The 20690-nt window shown below is 36.9% G+C and overlaps 1 protein-coding gene across 3 annotated transcripts; it reads left to right on the top strand.

Moving 5' to 3' along the window:
• The first annotated feature begins 396 nt into the window (after positions 1 to 396).
• LOC121320948 (tudor domain-containing protein 3-like) lies at positions 397 to 15213 on the top strand. 3 transcript variants are annotated; one of them, XM_041259782.1, is made up of 14 exons: positions 397 to 669; positions 1784 to 1868; positions 2477 to 2542; positions 2977 to 3137; positions 4131 to 4272; positions 4710 to 4781; positions 5124 to 5273; positions 5723 to 5869; positions 9454 to 9610; positions 9805 to 9930; positions 12331 to 13205; positions 13539 to 13664; positions 14010 to 14146; positions 14959 to 15213. In XM_041259782.1, exons 1-13 carry the CDS (start codon positions 632 to 634, stop codon positions 14124 to 14126), a joined length of 2262 nt encoding a protein of 753 aa, XP_041115716.1. In that variant the 5' UTR covers positions 397 to 631; the 3' UTR covers positions 14127 to 14146; positions 14959 to 15213. The 3 variants fall into 3 exon arrangements, with proteins under 3 accessions (XP_041115716.1, XP_041115715.1, XP_041115717.1); XM_041259781.1 differs by having other exon boundaries at positions 9802 to 9930; XM_041259783.1 differs by lacking the exon at positions 14010 to 14146 and having other exon boundaries at positions 9802 to 9930.
• The last annotated feature ends 5477 nt before the right edge of the window (positions 15214 to 20690 follow it).

Raw genomic sequence — 20690 nt, 5'->3', positions numbered from 1 at the left:
AGAGGTCAGATCAACAGAACTGCTGTTCTAGTTTAATAATGTGTCCGCATATCACCTTCTGGTTACCATGGCTGTTTTTGTGTTGAAAGTAAGAGTGCAATGACAGCAGTACAAATGCAAGGCGCATGTGAGAACTGCTGAACCGCATCCATGCAAATGCACCACTGTGACTATTTATTTATCCATTAGGAGGATAATTGTCAAACTAACTAACCAGCAAATCACACTAGCAGAACGAATGAACAGTTTGCACAAGAAAAAACGAGTCTTATGTGTATCTGTTCGCAGCGTTGTGTATTGCGATGCACCTCTCTATTTGCCAGTCCTATGTATGTGGCGTATGGCTTCATAGATACTGTACGTGCTTACGTCTTCAGGTCACGCAGTAACCTTTCAAAACTTACAGGCCGTGCTTGTTCGGAGTTTTGAGTTGGTTGGTCTTTTGTGATCAGACGTAAATTTTGTTTACATTGTTGCGTTTTTTTTTTTTATATTTGTTTTATTTTATTTTTTTAAAAGCCATTCTACATGTATTTCATATAATTATATCCCCGAAACTGGCGTGTTCCAGTTAATTACACAGCTGAAAAAAGACCGCAGGCCTATTGTTGAAAACGAATGTTCCGAAAAAATGGCTGATTTGACCACAGCTCTGTCCAAAGAAGGCTGGTAAGCAGCTGTGCATTGTCATGTTATTTTTTAACAGAAAATTAATTAAGTGTTCAAGTCTAAAAAAGTTGTTTATTTAATTTCTTCAATATAGAGATAGATTGGAACAACCTAAACGTGTTCGTCGACTTGCGTGAAGTAATAAAGGCTCTGTGCTTGTGATATAATACTTGTCAATTGTATTAGGTTAGTTACATTTCTGAATTATTATTATTATTATTATTATTATTATTATTATTAATTCTTTTTGGGGTTACGGAGTTTTAACGTTCTGTTCCATTTCTTAAAAGTGTGCACAAGTTGATACCTACGTATACTTCACGTCATTAGTTTGCATTACCACAGTTATAAGGTAGATCAATTTCCTAAATTGACTTGTGTTCTGTTTCCCCATACAGCATTATATTCTGGACATTCGTACAGCGCCCCAACATACACATCTTGTGCCTTCTCATCCTCCTAGTTGTTACTAATCTATTTAATAACCGTGCATCTTAAAACATCTGAAAGCTAAATGCACGTTTTTATGTGCCGTGGTGGTTGTGTACTGTGGGGAAATCCTTTCGCAACAATTCGATCTCAATTAAAAAGTAAGCAAAAAACCACCACTGTAATTATTAGGTTATAGAACAGATTTAATAAAATGTGTACTTTGTCAGCCACTTATTCTACATCAAAACAGAAAGCTATGTGGATTCCAGACACTTGCCGAAATGGCCTTATTGTGACGTGGGGTCCAGAATTTAATTCAATAATCAAAATGCAGACTCTAGCCTACATTTCTCCTTGTTGTAAACTACAGTAGACCAGAATCATTCCAGCTCAACTCGACATAATTGTGGAGAAGTGTTTCATTTGTTTTGTTATTGCTACATAAATCACATGTAACAGAAAGGGGTTCCAGAAAAGTAAGAGCTGTGTAATTCATGCCCCACGTGGTAAGAATATGTGAAGCTTGCATAATGCCAGTTTAGATGACCCCCTTGAGGTGATTTTTCATGGCCTAAATTACACTGATGCAAGGTGAAATTAACCTTGATTAACCCATACACATGCAAAATGATTTTTTTTTCTTAATCATTCCTTTTTTCAACCACTTTTTTTCTTGACACAGGTGTCTTTCAGATGAAGGAATTGAAACCTGCACAAAATCTGTGGACAATGTTCCTTTTAACGACATTGTCAGGATTGCACTTAATGTAGGTATAGTATCTGTGCTTTGTTCGTCTATATATGCATAAGTCAGTTGCATTGCGGATCGCTGTATCAGTGGTCAGTGTTTATTTAGGCAGTGTTTTTTCACTGTCTTTGGCAACCCCACATTTCAACAGGAATTACAAGCAACATGTTTTGTTTTTTAAACTAAGTGTCAGATTGTGTCATTTAAACAATGTTTTATATTGCTAACATATTATTTGGCACTGAGTTTTGAAAATGGGTTGCATCTAGAGTGATTGAACAGTCCTTCCAGTGGTAATTGCATTTGATAGTTTTGAATTGAAATATCAGTGTGACTGCTACTTAGTAAGTACTGTATGTAATTTCTAGTGTTTGTGCTTTCTTTGTGTTGGAACTTTGACATTAAAAAGGTTCTTCAGAGTAGCTTAATATAGTTCTGCTTTTTATTAATTAGATTTATTCGATTTGCATTTGGGGTGTGATGGGGAAAAAAGTGGTATACATGAATCTTGTTAAAAATAAAAAAAAAATGATATTGTCAGTTGTCATACACTGAGATAACTAAATATACCATTGCAGTATGATTATATCATGTTTTCTATTTTTCTTTTTCTTTTGTTTTTGTTAGAGTGATCTACGATCAATTGGCAAGACATTTCTGCCAAGTGAAATTAACAGTGGAAGAGTGGAAAAGGTGAGTAAAATAGGTAATAAGTATATTTATTTAGTCTACAACTTGCATAATAGCAGAATACAGTCAAACTTTATTTTAAAATGACAAATACAGAACAAATATGATGTGCTAAGAGATCAAGTTATAAAAGGATAACCTGGTGTTTAATTCAAACTTGAAGACAGGTCTTGATAGGGCCAACTTGTAGACCCTTACAGCCAGCCTGTTCACAGCCTACAAAGGGGGGTGTCCGTGATGAATGAAAACGAGCACTGGGAGGGTTACATTGCTGTGGCAATTTTAATTTTGCCCAGTCTCAGCATTTTATGTTGGATTGAACTTTATTAAATCTACACAACATCAAAGGTTACCATTTAATCGTAAAGGAGTTTGATATGAAATGTAACAAATGTATACAAATGTATATATGTATATATTTTTTTTAAAATTTTAAGCTTGAAGGCCCGTGCATTCTTCAGATACAGAAAATTAGAAATGTGTCCGCTCCTAAAGACAATGAGGAATCACAGGGTGCTCCAAGGATGCTACGATTGCAGATGACAGATGGCCATACAAACTGTTTGGGAGTAGAATTCAAACATCTCTCCAAAATAAGGTGAGGAGGAAAAAATAAATTTCATTGACATGGGGTCTCCCGTTCGGTTGCCAGGTGTATTTTAAAAATTTCTTAACAAAGTTTCATAGTGGTTATTGGCATAAGAAAACTATTCAATAATCTGTCTGGAGATGTTTTTTTGTTTTGTTCTCGCAAACAACAATGTTTAATTTTTAAATAGATGTTCAGTAATTTAATGTTCTGTGGTTGTATACCAATACCGTAACAACGATGTGCTGGTGATGAGTCCCAAAGCATACACTGGTTCAGGACTTCATATTCATTTTGAACAGCAATACTTACCAACTGTGCACTTGTGTGTACCTTTCCAAAAACTCAGGTACAAAATGGATGTATATGCTTTAATCCATAGATTTTTAGCTGTTATGTCTCAAAGCTCATGTTCTAAGTTAATATATGGTGTGTAGGGTGTCTCTTATTATATGCGAGATGTCATTTTGTGTAGTGTGGGCGAGAGGCTGCTCAAGCTGTGCAAAGTGACATGTTTTATACAATATGAGACACCCTACACACAACATATTGGCTTATTATAAATCACACAAAAGTTTGTAGCGATTTTGATAATATTTTCTTTGGAGGAGCTTGTTAACTTTATCAACATTTAAAGAAAGTGCAGGTAGGTTGTTTTTTTTTTTGTTTGGAGTTAGGTGTAGTGTACTATGCATGGGATGACACCTGTACACGGTAAGATGTACTTGTATTTTGGCATATACTTCACTGTAATTGGTTGATTTCTGATATGAGGTTTATGTGAATGACAAAATCAAAGGGTATTTTGTGTACATTGTCACTAGGGGGCACTGTTGAGGTAGAAATGCAATTGGATTATCAGGATTGTGAAGTTGTTTTATGTTGTAGTGTTAATTACATGTTTGCAATTGAGACCAACGCAGATATTTAATTGACACATGGTTCCCATATTTTAAGGTTTTTATTTTTGAAGCCTAGTGACGTTTTGTCTTTGTTTTCCAGTTTAAACACCCCCCCTGGTACGAAAGTAAAACTTCTGAGTACAGTGCAGATAAAAAATGGCTTTTTGCTTTTGGATGACACCAGGATTATTGTCCTTGGAGGAGAAGTTGATCATATGATAGACAAGTGGGAGTTACAAAGGGTAAGGAACACAACTATTGTACCTGTTCTGTGATACATTAACTCAGTATGCCATATTAATTAAACCAAGACAACCAACAAACACTAAATACAGAAACAGAAACCAGAATTCGGTATAAATATTTTGTACCACAGCAGTTATTTATTACCTGGTTTATGTGAGTCTTAGTGCTGTCAACAGTAGCTGGAGTTTGTTTTTTTTACTAACCACATGTGCATAGTTTCTACTCATGCATCTTGGTGGTACTTGTTGGGACTTTCTTTGCTGCAGTTTTTTTGTTTTTGTTTGTTTCTTATTGTTGTTAACCTGTTGTATAGAGTACAGGTGAAGGTCTAATATTTGAATTGGCTTGATGATTTTATGATTTTATTTTTTTTTAACATTGACAAAGAAAAGTTCATCCTTTTGTTATTTGTATTGTTTTCCACTTTTAACAGAGTTTAGCAAAACACAATAGAAGTAATATTGGTGCAGAAGGTGGACCACCCCCGTTTGTGCCTTTTGGCCAGGTAATTTCTTCTTTTTTAAAATAAGTACTGTATGTACAGTAATTAAAAACATGGGTTCAATGTTTGAAGGTATTTACTCATATTATATATACCAGCCTGCTCTCCATTAGTAACACATACTCTGAAGTACTAATGCATAGTAAAGGATACTCCTGGCAGAAGAACAGCAGTTATAATAAATCACATTAGTAATTCAGTGTTCGTCTTTTGCCTCACAGCAATCTTGTCGTATATTGTACCATAACTGTAGAGTTCTGTAGGTTATGGTTCCATGTTAATGACAAAGAATAACAGGCTTAGTTGAAAAGCTTTTGCAGCACTAAGACGTCTTCTCTTTCTAAGAAATGTGTTAATCAAGAGCAAGTGGACACCAGGGAGCTGGATCAAAGGAAGACACTACAGGTCACAAATATTGTTAAGCCTGCAGATGAAAATGATGAATTTGAGAAGCAAAGGATTGCTGCCATTGCAGAAGTGGCAAAGAGCAAAGAGGTAGGTATGAAATAAATATGCCCAACCTTAAATCTAGGTGATTTTTGCATCTTCTTGTGCTTTTTTGTAGGATGTTTTCACTTGCGTTAAAGGCAGAGCTTTTTCAAATATTATCAATCTTAGAATCGGCAAAACTATTTCATCACTGGGTAACGAAAACTGGACTAAAACCAATTAAATGGTTTCAGTCTTACAAAAAGTGTCATATAAAAATGATTTTTGAGAATACCTAGGCCTGTTAAATTGTATATTGTGTTGAGGGGATTTATCTTTCCTATACTGAACCACCAGTCTAAAAGACAATCCAGGTAAAGTTAGGATTTCCCCACACTATACATTAATTAACCTATTTGTTTGTGTGTGTTATAATTGATGCTAGGTTATTTTTTTCCTTCTGTTTTTGTCCTTTTTATAAAACAAATTGATTAATTTTTCTCCTTCCTTTAAAGACGAGAACTTTTGGAGGAGGAGGAAATGCTGGAAGCAATCTCAACACCATTGGTGTAAGTTACAAAAGCAGAGATACATTCCAGAGAAAACGAGAGGAAAAACCTGCATGGACAGAAGGCCGCTCTGAAGGTGTTTATCGAGAGTTGGTAAGAACCAAAATTCTAAACGGTGTATACTAATTTTATATGTATATATATTTATGCAGTGAATGTGAGAATTTTCATAGATAGCACATGCTATATGTGCTAAGCATAAAATAACGTGTCATAGCAATAAATAACATGTTATGCCCATTGGTGGGTTATTCACAAAAGGCATACATTAGGCACCTAAGACGGATATATTTTCACAGGCTTTCTTTTTTTAGCTTAAGTGCTGTAGTTAAAGAAACTAAAAATAAAAAAAATACCACCTTACAAGTTAAATGTTTACAAAGGTTTATCATTCACTTCAGATATTTTAAGCCCAATCAGGACTCCTTAAAATACAAATAGAAACCATCAGAATGAAAATAAAGTAACGGTGACGTCTGACTGCCTGCTTCGCTGCTACAGGGAGCCCAACCTGCTGTTAACTGATGTGTGGAAAACGATGCAACCCCCCACCTGCATTGTGACTCTTATTCTTAGGTCAGTTTGATTCAATATAAATACAGGTTAAATATTTTTACGATATATTCACTACAAAATGCTACAGCTTAAATTGGCTTTTCACATGTACCCTTTCTATGAGCAATGTATACAGTGCTACCCTGTTATAACGTGGTTGGGGTCTGTAATTGGAGACTGCATTATTTGTGTTTTGCCTTTATATCTAATATTGGCATTCCCGAAATTATTTACAATGGCCAAAGTCATAGTGTAGCATACTATTGAAAATGAAGGAAGGAGACTCGCACAATCTGCAGGTACTCGAATCCACGGTTTACTGGGACGATTATTCCTGGCCCTTGTCAGCCTGGGCCACACCAAAAACAACAAACAGTCTTTCACATTCACACAGCAGCTTGTCTGACTCAGCTGTCAGCTCTGACCGCGCTGATATGGGCTTTCATGTCCCCGCCTCCCTAGATGTCAATCAATCCCAGCTGAGGCAAGCTAACCGCTTCCCTGCTTACACACACAAACACACACACACAGGGTCCGTAGACCAGTCGTGTAACAGTATAAATCCCGGGTCTTTACAGTATGATAGAAACTGCTATTCCATCAGTTTAAAGTTTAAAGTTTACACCACTCTTATTTAAATTGTATATTTGTTATAATAAATGTTGTAAACTGTAAATAAATAACACAGAATCCAAGGACATTTATACACATTTATATTTTGTACTTGTTTTGTAACATTAACGGTCATTTTTTTTTTTTTTTACTTTTAGAAAAAAAAAGTACAGTGCAAGCACAGGAGATTTGTAAATATTATATGTCCTAATGGGGTTAAATACGGTAATGTAAAACAACAATAAAACCCAACGCTTGTGAGTCAAATTGCATTATGGGGGAAATGGGAACCACGTTCTTACCATGTTATAACCGATTCCGCACTATGGTGGGTCACGTTATAACAGGTGAGCACTGTGTGTGTGTGTGTGTGTGTGTGTGTGTGTGTGTGTGTGTGTGTGTATGTGTGTGTGTGTATATATATATATATATATATATATATACACACACACACACACACACAGTGCCTTGCAAAAGTATTCAGACCCCTGACCAATTCTCTCATATTACTGAATTACAAATGGTACATTGAAATTTCGTTCTGTTCGATATTTTATTTTAAAACACTCAACAACTCAAAATCAATTATTGTAAGGTGACATTGGTTTTATGTTGGGAAATATTTTTAAGAAAAATAAACTGAAATATCTTGCTTGCATAAGTATTCAACCCCCACACATTAATATTTGGTAGAGCCACTTTTCTCTGCAATAACAGCTTTAAGTCTTTTGGGGTAAGTATGTGTGCAAAGCTGGTACAGTGTCTGAGTGATTTTGGCCCATTCTTCTTGGCAGATTTGCTTCCACGTTGTCCAGGTTGGTTGAACGACACTTGTGGACCGCAATTTTGAAATAGTGCCACAGATTCTCAATGGGATTGAGATCTGGACTTTGACTGGGCCACTGTAGGACATTCACCCTTTTGTACTTGAACCACTCCAATGTTGCTTTGGGATCATTGTCCTGCTGAAAGGTGAATTTCCTTCCAAGCTTCAGTTTTTTAGCAGACTGAAGCAGATTCTCTTGCAGTATTTTCCTGTATTTTGCTCCATCCATTCTTCCTTCAATTGTAACAAGATGCCCAGTCCCTGCTGATGAGAAGCATCCCCACAGCATGATGCTGCCACCACCATACTTCACTGTAAGGATGGTGTGTCTTGAGGCATGGGCAGTGCTAGGTTTGCGCCACACATAGTTCTTTGAGTTTGGGCCAAAAAGCTCTATCTTGGTCTCATCTGACCACAAAACCTTTTCCCACATCGCAGCTGGGTCACTCTCATGCTTTCTGGCAAACTCCAGACGTGCTTTCAGATGCTACTTTTTGAGTAACGGCTTCTTTCTTGCCACTCTCCCATACAGGCCAGTGTTATGCAGAGCTGTTGATATGGTTGACTGTTGCACCATTATTCCATTCCCAGCCACTGAACTCTATAGCTCCTTCAAAGTGATTGTTGGCCTCTCTGTGGCTTCTCTCACAAGTCTCCTTATTTGAGCGCTGAGTTTTGAGACACGGCCTTTTCTTGGCAGTGCCTGGGTGGTGTGATGCAGCTTCCACTTCCTGATTATTGATCCAACTGTGCTCACTGGGATATCCAAACACTTGGATGTTATTTTGTACCCTTTCCCTAATCTATGCATTTGTATTACTTTAATTCGGTAATATGAGAGAATTGGTCAGGGGTCTGAATACTTTTGCAAGGTGTGTGTGTGTGTGTGTGTGTGTGTGTGTGTGTGTGTGTGTGTGTGTGTGTGTGTGTGTGTGTGTGTGTGTGTGTGTGCCAACCTGTTAGATCAGTTATATGAATTTAAATATTAAGCAGAAAATTGTAATGGAAAATGAGCTGCACACTATATAATCATAGCAATTCAAAATTATTTAGAATTGTTTGTACATATACGCCCTCAGCTGTGTGCATGATGTACATATTATTAATTAGCTGAAATTTTGCAAGGCATTTTGATGAAGCTTAAGAGAGATTATGCTACAGTTATATTGTCACTAGATGGCGCAAAAAGTTCACAATTTACAGCAGACAAAGAACAGCGGATTGAATACTAACTTGTGTCAGTTCAGAAAGATTTGATGCAGTAAAGTTTATGAAACTAATGACTGACTTTTATCAACCACCAGTGTCCTTTTAAAAACGAAAAGCGGTGGTTCACAAGCTGCTTTGGATAATTGAGTTATATAGTTTGCAGGAAAGTGATTTTAACCACTAATTGGTACCACAGGAATTCTGCAAAATAATTTACTGTTTAAGCAAAAGTGAAAGTAAATTAAATGTTATGATATCAGCATCTCTGCATCTGTTTCTGTATTAAGATTTTAAAATGCGTCTCTATTGCTGAACAATGTAACCAGTCGGATTGCTGTATGCACCAGCAACGTTATACTGTTTCATATGTTTATTATTTTTGTTTGTTTTGTTAAATATGGAATCAGTGATGCTTTGTTTTTTGTTCACAAAATCTTCCATTTCCAGTTTCGTTTTTATTTCTTGTCTTTTTCAGGTGGATGAGAGGGCTTTAAGAGACATAATGGAAATGGGTTTCAATAAAGAATCTGCAAGACAGGCTCTTATGGATCATAGCAACAACTTGGAAGCTGCACTAAATTTTCTACTAAACAGCAATAAGCCGAAACCTGCTCAGGGACTTCTGCCAAGAGGTACTATAAATACAAGACACAAAATTATTAACTGAAAAATAATTTATAACAGTAATTTAGCTCTGTGTATACAAATCACATTTTAGAACAGGAACGTAACGTAATGAAAAACGAAGACATTGAATTAACGCTCCATACAAGAATACCAGATAGTCATAATCAGCTGCCAAACATAGATGTTTTTGTTTCAGCAGGAAAGGGGCGAGGCAGAGGGAGGACTAGACCAGAGGATGAAGATGAATTGTTGGGTGGTAGACCGTCTGGCCCTAGTACATTGTTTGATTTCTTGGAGTCAAAGATGGGTTCTTTCTCTATTGAAGGTATATACCAACCCCCTCCTGTTTTCGATACCAATAATGACTTTCGACGATATTCTGATCAACCTGTATTGATTTGCCATTGTGCAACTGTTAAATATTCCCTCATTTTACGTAAGGGAGCAAATAGGCTCCAGTCATAATGAATTGTACTAAACTGCCTTAATACCTCTTTTGGGGTATAGTGGAGGTGCCTATGGATATGTCTGCATGTCACACTTTTTTAAGAAACAATTTAAATGGTACCTGCATCTCCGTTGGTACATGCAGTTTTAAAGAAATTTCAAATTTGTTGAAGTTTAACAAGTTGTTGACAGCATTTGAGGACAGGTGTAGTGGGTGAACAGCAAATCACATGGAAGACAGCCAAAGCAGAGCAAGTAAAATGCAGCATAGATGAACAACGAGGTAGCAAACAAATGAGTACAAACATTATCTTTCTGTTTTTGTATAATTTCAGTGGTGTTTTTTTTTTTTTTTTGTATTTTAAGCAGTTGGAAGCAACCTACTTGCTCTTAAATTTGCACCCTACACTTTTGGCTCCTTAGGTAAAAAGCTTGGCTGGAGCCCTGTTGTTTCTAGCAGTACTGAGTGGTGGGGAAAGGTTGTGCTGATTATGTTTAATTGTTTTATAATTTTATTTGACTGTGGGTTGAATTTCAAGCCCCAGAGAAATTTTGCATACAAGGAGGATAATTAGCACTGAACTGCTGCATAACCTCTCGATTACAAATGACTATTTTAAAGAAAAACACATTGGAGCCTTTCAGTTCATACAGTTTCTTTTCAGGTTAGAGAATACGCTACACTGGTTTTGACCTTTGATCAGTGAAACACATTTCGATTATTTCTTCTAGACAGTTTTAAAAATTATACTGCCTATAAAACATATTCAAGTGAAAGTTTTTTGTGTGACACATGTTCAACATCAAACAGATGGTGAAGCTTAATTAAAGGAATTAAGAGAAGTCTAATAAAGGGTCTGTTAGACAGCTCTTAATTCCTTCAAGGTCAATGATTGCAGGCAGTGTTGATAACATACAGGTGGGTTGTAGGGATTGATACAGCTGACATGTTCACTAATGGACACCACACTTTTTTTTTGGTCATGTTTACAATGTAAAATATCCACCCAAAAAACTTTTTAGAATTAAAAAATTGTGGAATATTTTCTTACCAATCATTGTGCTTTGTGGTCTGTGAACAAGAATTTACATCAGATCTATCATTTAGATATTTGCATATAATTGATGGCACAGTTAACCTATTAAATGCCATTGTCCTCATCTGGGGACTTGCATCTTCCTGTTTTAATTTTCTTTTTAACTATATTGTTATGATAACTTACTCTAATTTTGTTAACTGCAAAATTTAAGTCTAAACATAATGTATCAAATTACATAAACACAGCTTGTGTTCCGATTTTTTTCAAAGAAGTATATTTGGTAGTTGTGTAGTGTTAAGTCTTCTAGTGTTAATCCAAAGCAATGCTTGTATTGTCATGTACTTTGGTCATCCTGAGAGTGAAATTGTCCCCATTCTTTCACTGTCTTTACGACCAATAACAAACCATCTGCTTCCCCTAATGACTGACTTGCTTTGTAGCCTGTAAGAAGTTTTGACCTTAAAAAAAAAAAAAAAATAATAATAATTCTGGACGTTCACGATCTGGCTGTGTGAAGTCGCTGGTCTTTGATAGGTATTCTGAAGGGAGGGTCACATTGGCTCTGCTTTTTCATCGCGCTACAGCGAGCCCTGCTGGCCAGTGAGCTCAGACCGGAGACCCGAAGGGCTGGCCTTTGTTCTCTGGAGGCTGTTGGCTCGTTGACATCTGCTCTTGAGTTCCTGGGTGTAAAAGAGGAAGCTAGATTGGTCGTTTGATTGAAGGATACCTGTTGAACCTTCAGTTCTTCTGAGCTGTGTGGGGAATTTCCGTGGTGAAGGGAAAAAATAATTTGACATTCCAAATTGGGGAGAAAATCAGGGGTAAAATAATTGGGCACACTAAAATTAAATTACATTGGAAGCAGAGCAATAACAGACTTCCTGGAAGGCAAGTCAAACAAACTGAAAATTCTCTAACTTATTGCATGTCGTGTTTTAATATGAAAATAAATATTTCCTCTGTTTCTTTCAAAACCGTGTGTTTGAGACCTATTCAGTGAAAGTGCAAAACAAGTATGTTCTATGAAATTATTTTGTTCCCTACAACCACTTCAAATTTCTGCGTTCAGTGGTATTTCAAACAGTGTACACTACTCCTCTATTCATGTTATACTGTAAGAAGACAGTGGATCAGATTTACTGTGACGTTATGTAAGTAGCTGTTAATGGAGAACAGGGTTTTATGATTAATTTACCTGTCTGGTTACTTACTGATGTATGTATCTGCTTTTTGCCTAGAACCAAAAAGCCAATCTACAATGAACCATCAGGCACAACAGAACAAAATATTTTACCCAAGCAAAGACTATTGTACAAGGGAACCCCAGGAACCCATGCAACCAAAATATCTTCAAAGAAATGAAGTGAGGCATCAAAGAAATGACAGACCACCGCGATTCCAAAAAGACAGTCCACCTGCCAGGTCAGCTCAGGAAACACCTGCCCCATCCAGATGGACTGCTCCTGAAAAGACAAACTCTGTAGGGTCTGAAAATAGGACTGAACAGGGAAAAAAGGGAGGCCGAACTTACTCCACCAATGTGAGGCAAAGAGAGCATGCACCGTCAGGCACTTCCCCACAGAATGAAATGTTTGTTAAAAAGAGTCTATGGGATAATACTGTGCAGAACAAATCCATGGAATGCAGCAGTGAAACGGACCTCAAAGGAAATCCAAGTAGTGATTACAAAATTGAAGCAAATCATCAAAAGAGAGAAAAATATGAGAAGCAGAGCATAGATAATTATAAAAGAAAATCAAAAGTCGTAGATAACGGAAATTTCTATAATTCACAAACAGGCAGAGACACCAATATAGCAAATGACTTTGGTACTGTTAGAACAGTTGTCAGCACTCACAATGTGCAAAATGGAGAGTCGGAGCATTCTCAACATAAAAGAAGAGGACCCATAAAGAAGCCAAGTACAAACTCTCTCAATGATCATGAAAGCAAAAATGCTTTTTATAATGCTGGACCTAGAACAAGGTCCGGGCCAGTCAAACCTGAGAAAGCATTTGAAACCCCTTATGTTTCTTCAGAGTCTAACCGTTTGCATTATGATCATTGGAAACCAGGAGACCAGTGCCTTGCTCTTTACTGGGAAGATAATAAGGTCAGAAATAAAAATTTATGATTTTTTTACTGAACAATTTTCATTTTATTCCACAACAAATCTATGATAAATCAGGAAGAGTCTGAACTAATTTCTAATAGTTATATGTTAATAGGACAGTGCTTTAGCGTTAGGCAACTTTTGTTGGCTATCTAATGCCATTCATAATTTAAGGTAATGATAAAGTAAATATGATTTATTTTTAAAAAATTGCTTAAAGCAAGTCTGTTGCGAACTGTGATTTGTAGGCTTAGCCAGTGAAAGCTCTGTGAAAATTAATTTTTTTATTGAATACCTATATATAACTGATAAAGTATATTCTTTGTTCTCAAGTTTTACCGAGCCAGAATCAATGGAGTTCATCCTTCAGGAACAACAGCAGTGGTTGTGTTCAGCGATTATGGGAACTATGAAGAAGTGTTGCTCCTTAACATCAAGCCCATTGAAGCTGAGACATGGGTAAGTATTCTGTTCGTTGGGAAAATATAGGCTAGGTAATTTACACTTCCAGAAACATTATTTTGAGTGGGGCAGCAAAACAGTGGAATTGGTATTGAATATTTTTCAAAGAAAAGGATGCTCCTTGGTACAACTTCACCCTAGTAGTCTAAACTGACAGTTGAATTACCTTAATTGGTTTACAGTAAGAAAAGCAAAACAGTAAACATTGTATTTCAGGTTATGTATTACAGAAATTTTCCAACACCATGCAAGAAATCATGGAAACTGCTAAAACCAGTTGAAATAAAACACACAAACCGAGTAAGACTAAACAGTCATTTAAAAGTGGTTGTTTGCTCACAGGAAGAAGATGACGTGTATTATGAAAAGTCACTAGAGTACCGTGGAGGTGGGGATGGGCAGCCAAGGCGCACAAGGCCTACACAAGAATATTATCAGCCTCCTAGAGCTAGAGACTGATGTGTGAGGAAGAATTAAAGGTACACTGGAATATGACTGATCAATTTACAGTATCATACCTTTTAGTAAACCTTAAAGCCAACCAACTAACATAAGGGAAACTAGCTAACACATTCAGAGAATTCAATGCTATGGGAAAGTAGTGCCTAGTGCATCTCGTGTGTCTTTTAGGGACACACCAGTTACTTCACATGCACAGCATGTATTTATAAATAAACATGCTTGAATATCAACAAGTTCATTTATTTTATTAGTCACTTTTTTTAAAATTCAGTTGACATCATGTTTTGCCTTTTAATTTTTTGTATCACAAAACAGTTACATTTTTATAATGCGCCCTAAAATTAGTTTGAAGTTGAACAAATTGAAGGTGGCTAGGGGAGTGCCAATGAGCATTGCCTGCATATGCACTCCGTCATTTCAGTTTGTACGCTATTGTGGTGGGATTCAAAACTAAACCACTGCCTCTTTACATCTATATATAGTGGTTTATATGTGTTTACTGTTTTCTGCCTAAGTGGGTGTTATCTACACCATATAATAACATCTAAACATGAGAAATACTTCTAGTGAGTTTATTGTGTTTAACAGTTGTTTTTGCAGGTTTGTGCAAAGGTTGCATTCCTTTCTTGAATCAACTATGGAAACATCAAATACAACACCAAATCCTTATAAAATAATATGGATTGGGTGGAGTTGAGTGTTTGTCTTCAGTGTGTAATTGTATTGTATAACCTAAAGCAAGGAGCATACTGTAGTTCAAACCATAAGCATTCATTTGTACTAACAACATAGCAGGTTGCTTATGGTTTTTTCTTTTTTTCTCCCCAAGGTCGTTGGCTCAAAGAAACACTAAAGGAAGCACAACCTTAATGCTGAAAAGATCTCTTCCTCTAAAATTCTGAGTGGTTTCTTCCACGCTTGGCTAAAGTTGTGTTAAGAAGTAAACCTTTTGAAAAAGGCTTTTGTAAATGGTGGGTAACCTAACAAGGTTAAATCAAAGACATTGTACAAAGCACAGAGCTTTTTGTACATGATGTAGATGTGTAAGAGTGTGTTAATAATAAAATGCAGTGCATTATTGTGATTATTTGTTTTGTTTTATTAAGTCAAAGCACATATAATTGCATTTCAACATGTATTGAAAAATAAGTAGTTTCACTAACAATGTGAATCTTAATTAACGTTGCATTAGTATAGTTGCTCAAGGTTAAATGCCATTGTTTTTAATCGGGTGATACCACTCGGCTTTCTGTGCAAGGGACATTAACCAGTATATACCCCCTCTGTGGATAGCCCTGGGAATGGCTAGAAGACTTGTCACATTTACTGACATGTGCGCCTTTCAGAAACACCAAAAAAAAAAAACAGATAAAATGCAGGTTTTAGTACATAAAAATCTTGTAAATTTCCACTGCTTGATGATAATAACACTGTGTAACACAATTTTTTGTTCCTGGGTAGTAAATGTTATTTCCTAATTGCTTATGCCTCAGAAGTATAGAAAATGGCTATTATTCCCCACAAACTTTGCTTTTATGACCAGGACAGTGATATTTTGAAATTTACCTATTTCCAATGAGAAAATGGGCAAATGTGTGTCTTTTCGTTTACATAAAGTCAGAAAAAAAACAACATATGAATCCAAATTAACATGTATTTATACTAAAGTAATACAAAAATGACTACAAAAGATTTAGGAGTAATTTTTCGAGATTTACGATTATACGGTAAATCACTTTCACGAATCAGCACCCAAATGTAGTCTCCCATCATGTTCTTGTTATACTGTCCTTGGTAGCGGCGTTCAAAGTCCAGTATATCCTGGTGGAAGTGCTCACCTTGCTCCTCCGAGTACGCTCCCATGTTCTCCTTGAATTTATCAAGATGAGCATCAAGGATATTGACTTTGAGGGACATCCTACAGCCCATTGTGCCGTAGTTCTTCACCAGAGTCTCAACCAGCTCCACATAGTTTTCGGCCTTGTGATTGCCCAGGAAGCCCCGAACCACTGCGACAAAGCTGTTCCAAGCCGCTTTCTCCTTACTAGTGAGCTTCTTGGGGAATTCATTGCACTCCAGGATCTTCTTTATCTGTGGTCCGACGAAGACACCGGCTTTGACCTTTGCCTCAGACAGCTTAGGGAAGAAGTCTTGAAGGTACTTGAAGGCTGCCTACTCCTTATCTAGAGCTCTGACAAATTGTTTCATAAGGCCCAATTTGATGTGCAGTGGTGGTATCAGCACCTTCCCGGGGTCCACCAGTGGCTCCCGTTTGACGTTGTTCCTCCCCACAGAGAACTCGGTCCGCTGTGGCCAGTCCCGCCTGTGGTAGTGCACCTTGGTGTCCCTGCTGTCCCAAAGGCAAAGATAACAGTGAAACTTGGTAAAACCGCCTTGGAGACTCATCAGGAATGCCACCATTGCAGCCTCTTGATGCCATCTCAGAAAAATGCAGGTATGTATCCACTTAGGCAGCTGGAACTAAACTGAACTGGTGGGCTTAAGGCCCCTGTATTTATACTACTATTTATATTACTGGAAAGTTCTAGAAAGTTCTAGAAGTTGCTCCAAGTTTACTCAGCACTGAATCTATCTGGAATGTTCTGGAAAATAGGTAAATTTCAAAATATCACTGTCCTAGTCACAAAAGCAAAGTTTGTGGGGAATAATAGCCATTTTCTATACTTTTGAGGCATAAGCAATTAGGAAATAACACTTACTATCCAGGAACCAAAAAAAAAAAAAAAAAATGTTACACAGTGTAATAAGTGATGAGGGGGCTACCGAGTGGCGCATCCAGTAAAGGCGCTCCATGTGGAGTGCAAGATGCACCTTATAGCCTGGAGGTCGCTGGTTCAGGTCCAAGACTATTCCATTGATTGTCGTGGATGGGAGTTCCCAGGGGGCAGTGCACAATTGGCCTAGAGCCGCCTGGGGTGGGGAGGGCTTAGGTCGGCCAGGATGTCCTCTGCTCACCGTGCACCAGTGACCCCTGTAGACTGGCCTGGCACCTGTGGGCCTGCCTATAAGTGGCCCAGAGCTGCGTGGACCTCCGCCACTGTAGTTCTAAAGGTAGCTGCATGGCAGGCCTGCAGAGTGAGAAGAAGTGGATGGCAGACAGTACACGTTTCAAAGGACGCATGTGCTCGTCTTCGTCTTTCCCAAGTCAGTGCTGGAGATGCAGCAGTGAGCCGGGCTTAAAAAGAATTGGGAGAAAATGGGGTAAAAAAATAAATACATTTGTGATGAGGAGGGGAAGGATGATGACAATACAATGAGGGTAATACATTATAATTAAAAAAAAAAAAAAAAAAAAAAACACTTAATAAACTATTAAATGTTATAATTCAGATAGTATTGCTTTTGCTCAGTACTTAACAGTTAAAATAACACTATTGGGTGGTATAAAACTTACTTGAACTGGTCTTGTATTTACAGATTATTAAATGATACCTTTTATTTTAGAATTGGAAACAAAACAAAATATATATGTATGTTAGTGCTTCATAGTAGAGCTTTCTCTTCACGTGTTTGAATCTGAGCAATGACTTGTGGTATAAAATTGGTCTACGCTGCACTTTATAGCATGCCCATATTTTATTTAGAGCGCTGTAAATATCGACTGCTCTGTCAAAACAGTTGGAAATCTGCGGAGTCAAAAAAGCAAATTAGAAATGATTGTATATGTACACATGCTTAACATACACACCTGAGTTATAGTTTAGATATTGCAGTGCACAATACCTGTATAATGGGCCAATGGCAGAGCTCAATTAAACATGTTCTGAAATAATGTTTCATAAAACATTGAAACAACTTTGTCAGATTCCTAAGAAGGAAAAGAAAACAGTTTAATAATTTTCATTTTGTATGGTATCATTGTTATCCCTTTTTTTGTCTCGTAAATAATTTATCATAAAATAAAAACACCAAACCGTACAGAAACGAGGACAAGAGGACACAGCTGTAAATTAAGTGGAAACCGACTTAGAACAGAGGGAAGGAGACACTTCTTCACACACAGCTACTGCATTTTGTGTAAGGACAAAGTCCTAACAAAATCTCTGTCCTCACATCTCCCATTCAGGACCATGCCTTGAGGTTTATCACTGTGTGTGTGTGTGTGTGTGTGTGTGTGTGTGTGTACATACAGTTGTAGTCCAAAAGTTTACATACCCCAATGGAAATTTATAATTTCTAGAAGTCAAAATTGTTCCAGTTCTTTCAAATTCTGAGGACTTCTCTTGTGCACAGCCTTCTTCAGCTCATACCAAAGACTCTCAAACGGATTTAGAGCAGGACTTTGACTAGGCCACTCCAAGACCTTGATTTGATTCTTCTTTAACCATTCTGAAGTAGATTTTGATGTGTGCTTTGGATCGTTGTCTTGTTGGAATGTCCAGTTGCGCTTTAAACCAAGTTTGGTAGCGGAGGGTTTCAGATGATATCTAATATCTTTTGGTATGCTATGGAATCCATTTTTACCATGTTTTGGAACTAGATTTCTGGTGCCATTAGCGGAAAAACAGCCTGTAGAAGGATATTACCACCTCCATGCTTGACAGTTGGTATGGTGTTTTGTTCTTTGTATGCCTCACCAGACTTTCTCCAAACATAATGACTATCAGAGTGACAAAAATAACTCGATTTTTGTTCCATCACTCCACAAAACCTTTGACCTGAACTCATATCGATCATTCAAATGCCATTTTGCAAACGTTCAGCGATTGTCCTCTTGACGTTTTCCTAAGAGTGGCTTTTTTCCTTGGCCTTTGACCATTGAGACCTTCACCATGCAATATTTGACTTATGGTTGAAATGGAAACCCCAGTCCCCCCTTGCAGCCAATTCACTTTGAACATCTTTGGCAGTCAATCTCAGATTGTTATTAACATTCCTCACAATTCTTCTGCTTCAGCTTGGTGAAAGAACCTTCTTTCTTCCAGAACGTTGTGACAGTACCATGAATCTTGTACTTGATAATAGAAGCAATAGTTGAAATTGGGATACTCAGATGCTTGGAAATCTTGTTGTATCCTTCTCCAGCTTTATGACAATAAATAATTTCCTGCCCAAGGTCTTCAGATAGCTCTTCACTTTTTCCCATATTGACTTATGCCTAACCCTTTTATACTCTATAAGAATATTCATCAACAATGCAGACTTCTAGACAATTTCTAGACTTTTCTAGAATTAGGTTCTGCATTATCATCTTGAAATTTCTAGCACCTTCTAGACAATACTATTATAGCATCAAACGGTATGAATACTTCTGAATTAGCATTTTTTTTCAAATAGAGTTTTGCAAAAAATACTTCGCTGAAATAAATAACTGTAGACATCTACTTTTTGTAACTTTTCTTCCTCATCCACAAAAACAAAACTTTTGCTACAAAGGATTTTTGCTAAAATTCTTTGTTTTCAAGAATTTTCTAGAAATTATAAATTTCTGTTGAGGTATGTCAACTTTTGACTACAACTGTGTGTGTGTGTGTGTGTGTGTGTGTGTTGTATATATATATATATATATATATATATATATATATATATATATATATATATATAATAACAATGGGGGATGCACCATGAGTACTACTACTACTATATGACTAATATAATAGTGAATGATAATTGCCGTATAACTGCTTTAATTATATAATTAAGGGATTCTGTGGCCTGCTTGTTAACTGTAAACATGTCAAGAAAGATTTAACTTTTACATGTTTAAAACTTGAATGTAGAGAAAGATGTCATTGTTGCTGGAAAGAAGAATGGCTTTTCAAAGCAAATGAGGACAATGACTTTGACAAGAAACCAGCAGCAATACAAGCCTGTTCTGTGGATCTGCTCCAGCAGGTTTCTAGTTCTCCACTGCGTTCATTGTACAGTGTGGCCACAGTCCTTATAGGTCCTTTTTTGAATACCTGATTAAAGAGCCCTTCAGTTTAAGATGACTTTCCCATGTGGAGCTCCTGCAACCCCTTTAGAACATGATCAGCTTCTGTAATACAAGAAGAAATGTTTTATGCTGTCTGAAATGTCCTCCCACATAAAGCAGCATTTCATCGACTGCATTCTGCTCAGGAGAACCATGCTGCCATAAAGATATCCAGACCCTGTGATCAGCTTTTTTTTTTTTTTTTTTTTTTTTTGCCTATACCCCAGGGACATGCATTAGAGAGCAAATTACTGAGGCATTAAACATTATGCTGAGCCAGTGTAGAAAAGCAGAAAAAAATCTGAAGTGCTTCATCCTCTCAAGTGGAATGTTTCACTGAAAAAAAAAAAGAATGACTAGGTCAATTTATAATTTATTTGAATTTGGAAAATATTCACCCCACAGGCACTGTAAATCACAAGTATGGGTTAGTTTGTTCAGAAACATTACATCTATTTAACAGGCTCAATGCCACATAAGTAAAACTGATACAGTTTTAAATGGTTCACATATTGTGTAATCTGTTAGTGTTACACAGACTAAGTGTTTTAATTAGATTCAGATTTTGTAATTTAATCTTGTTTCGGTTAGCACAGAAATACTTAGCAGAAAATGTGCCTCCA

The sequence above is a fragment of the Polyodon spathula genome, chromosome 9, assembly GCF_017654505.1.
Source record: "Polyodon spathula isolate WHYD16114869_AA chromosome 9, ASM1765450v1, whole genome shotgun sequence".
Taxonomy (NCBI): domain Eukaryota; kingdom Metazoa; phylum Chordata; class Actinopteri; order Acipenseriformes; family Polyodontidae; genus Polyodon; species Polyodon spathula.
This window is presented reverse-complemented; position numbering and strand designations above follow the sequence as displayed.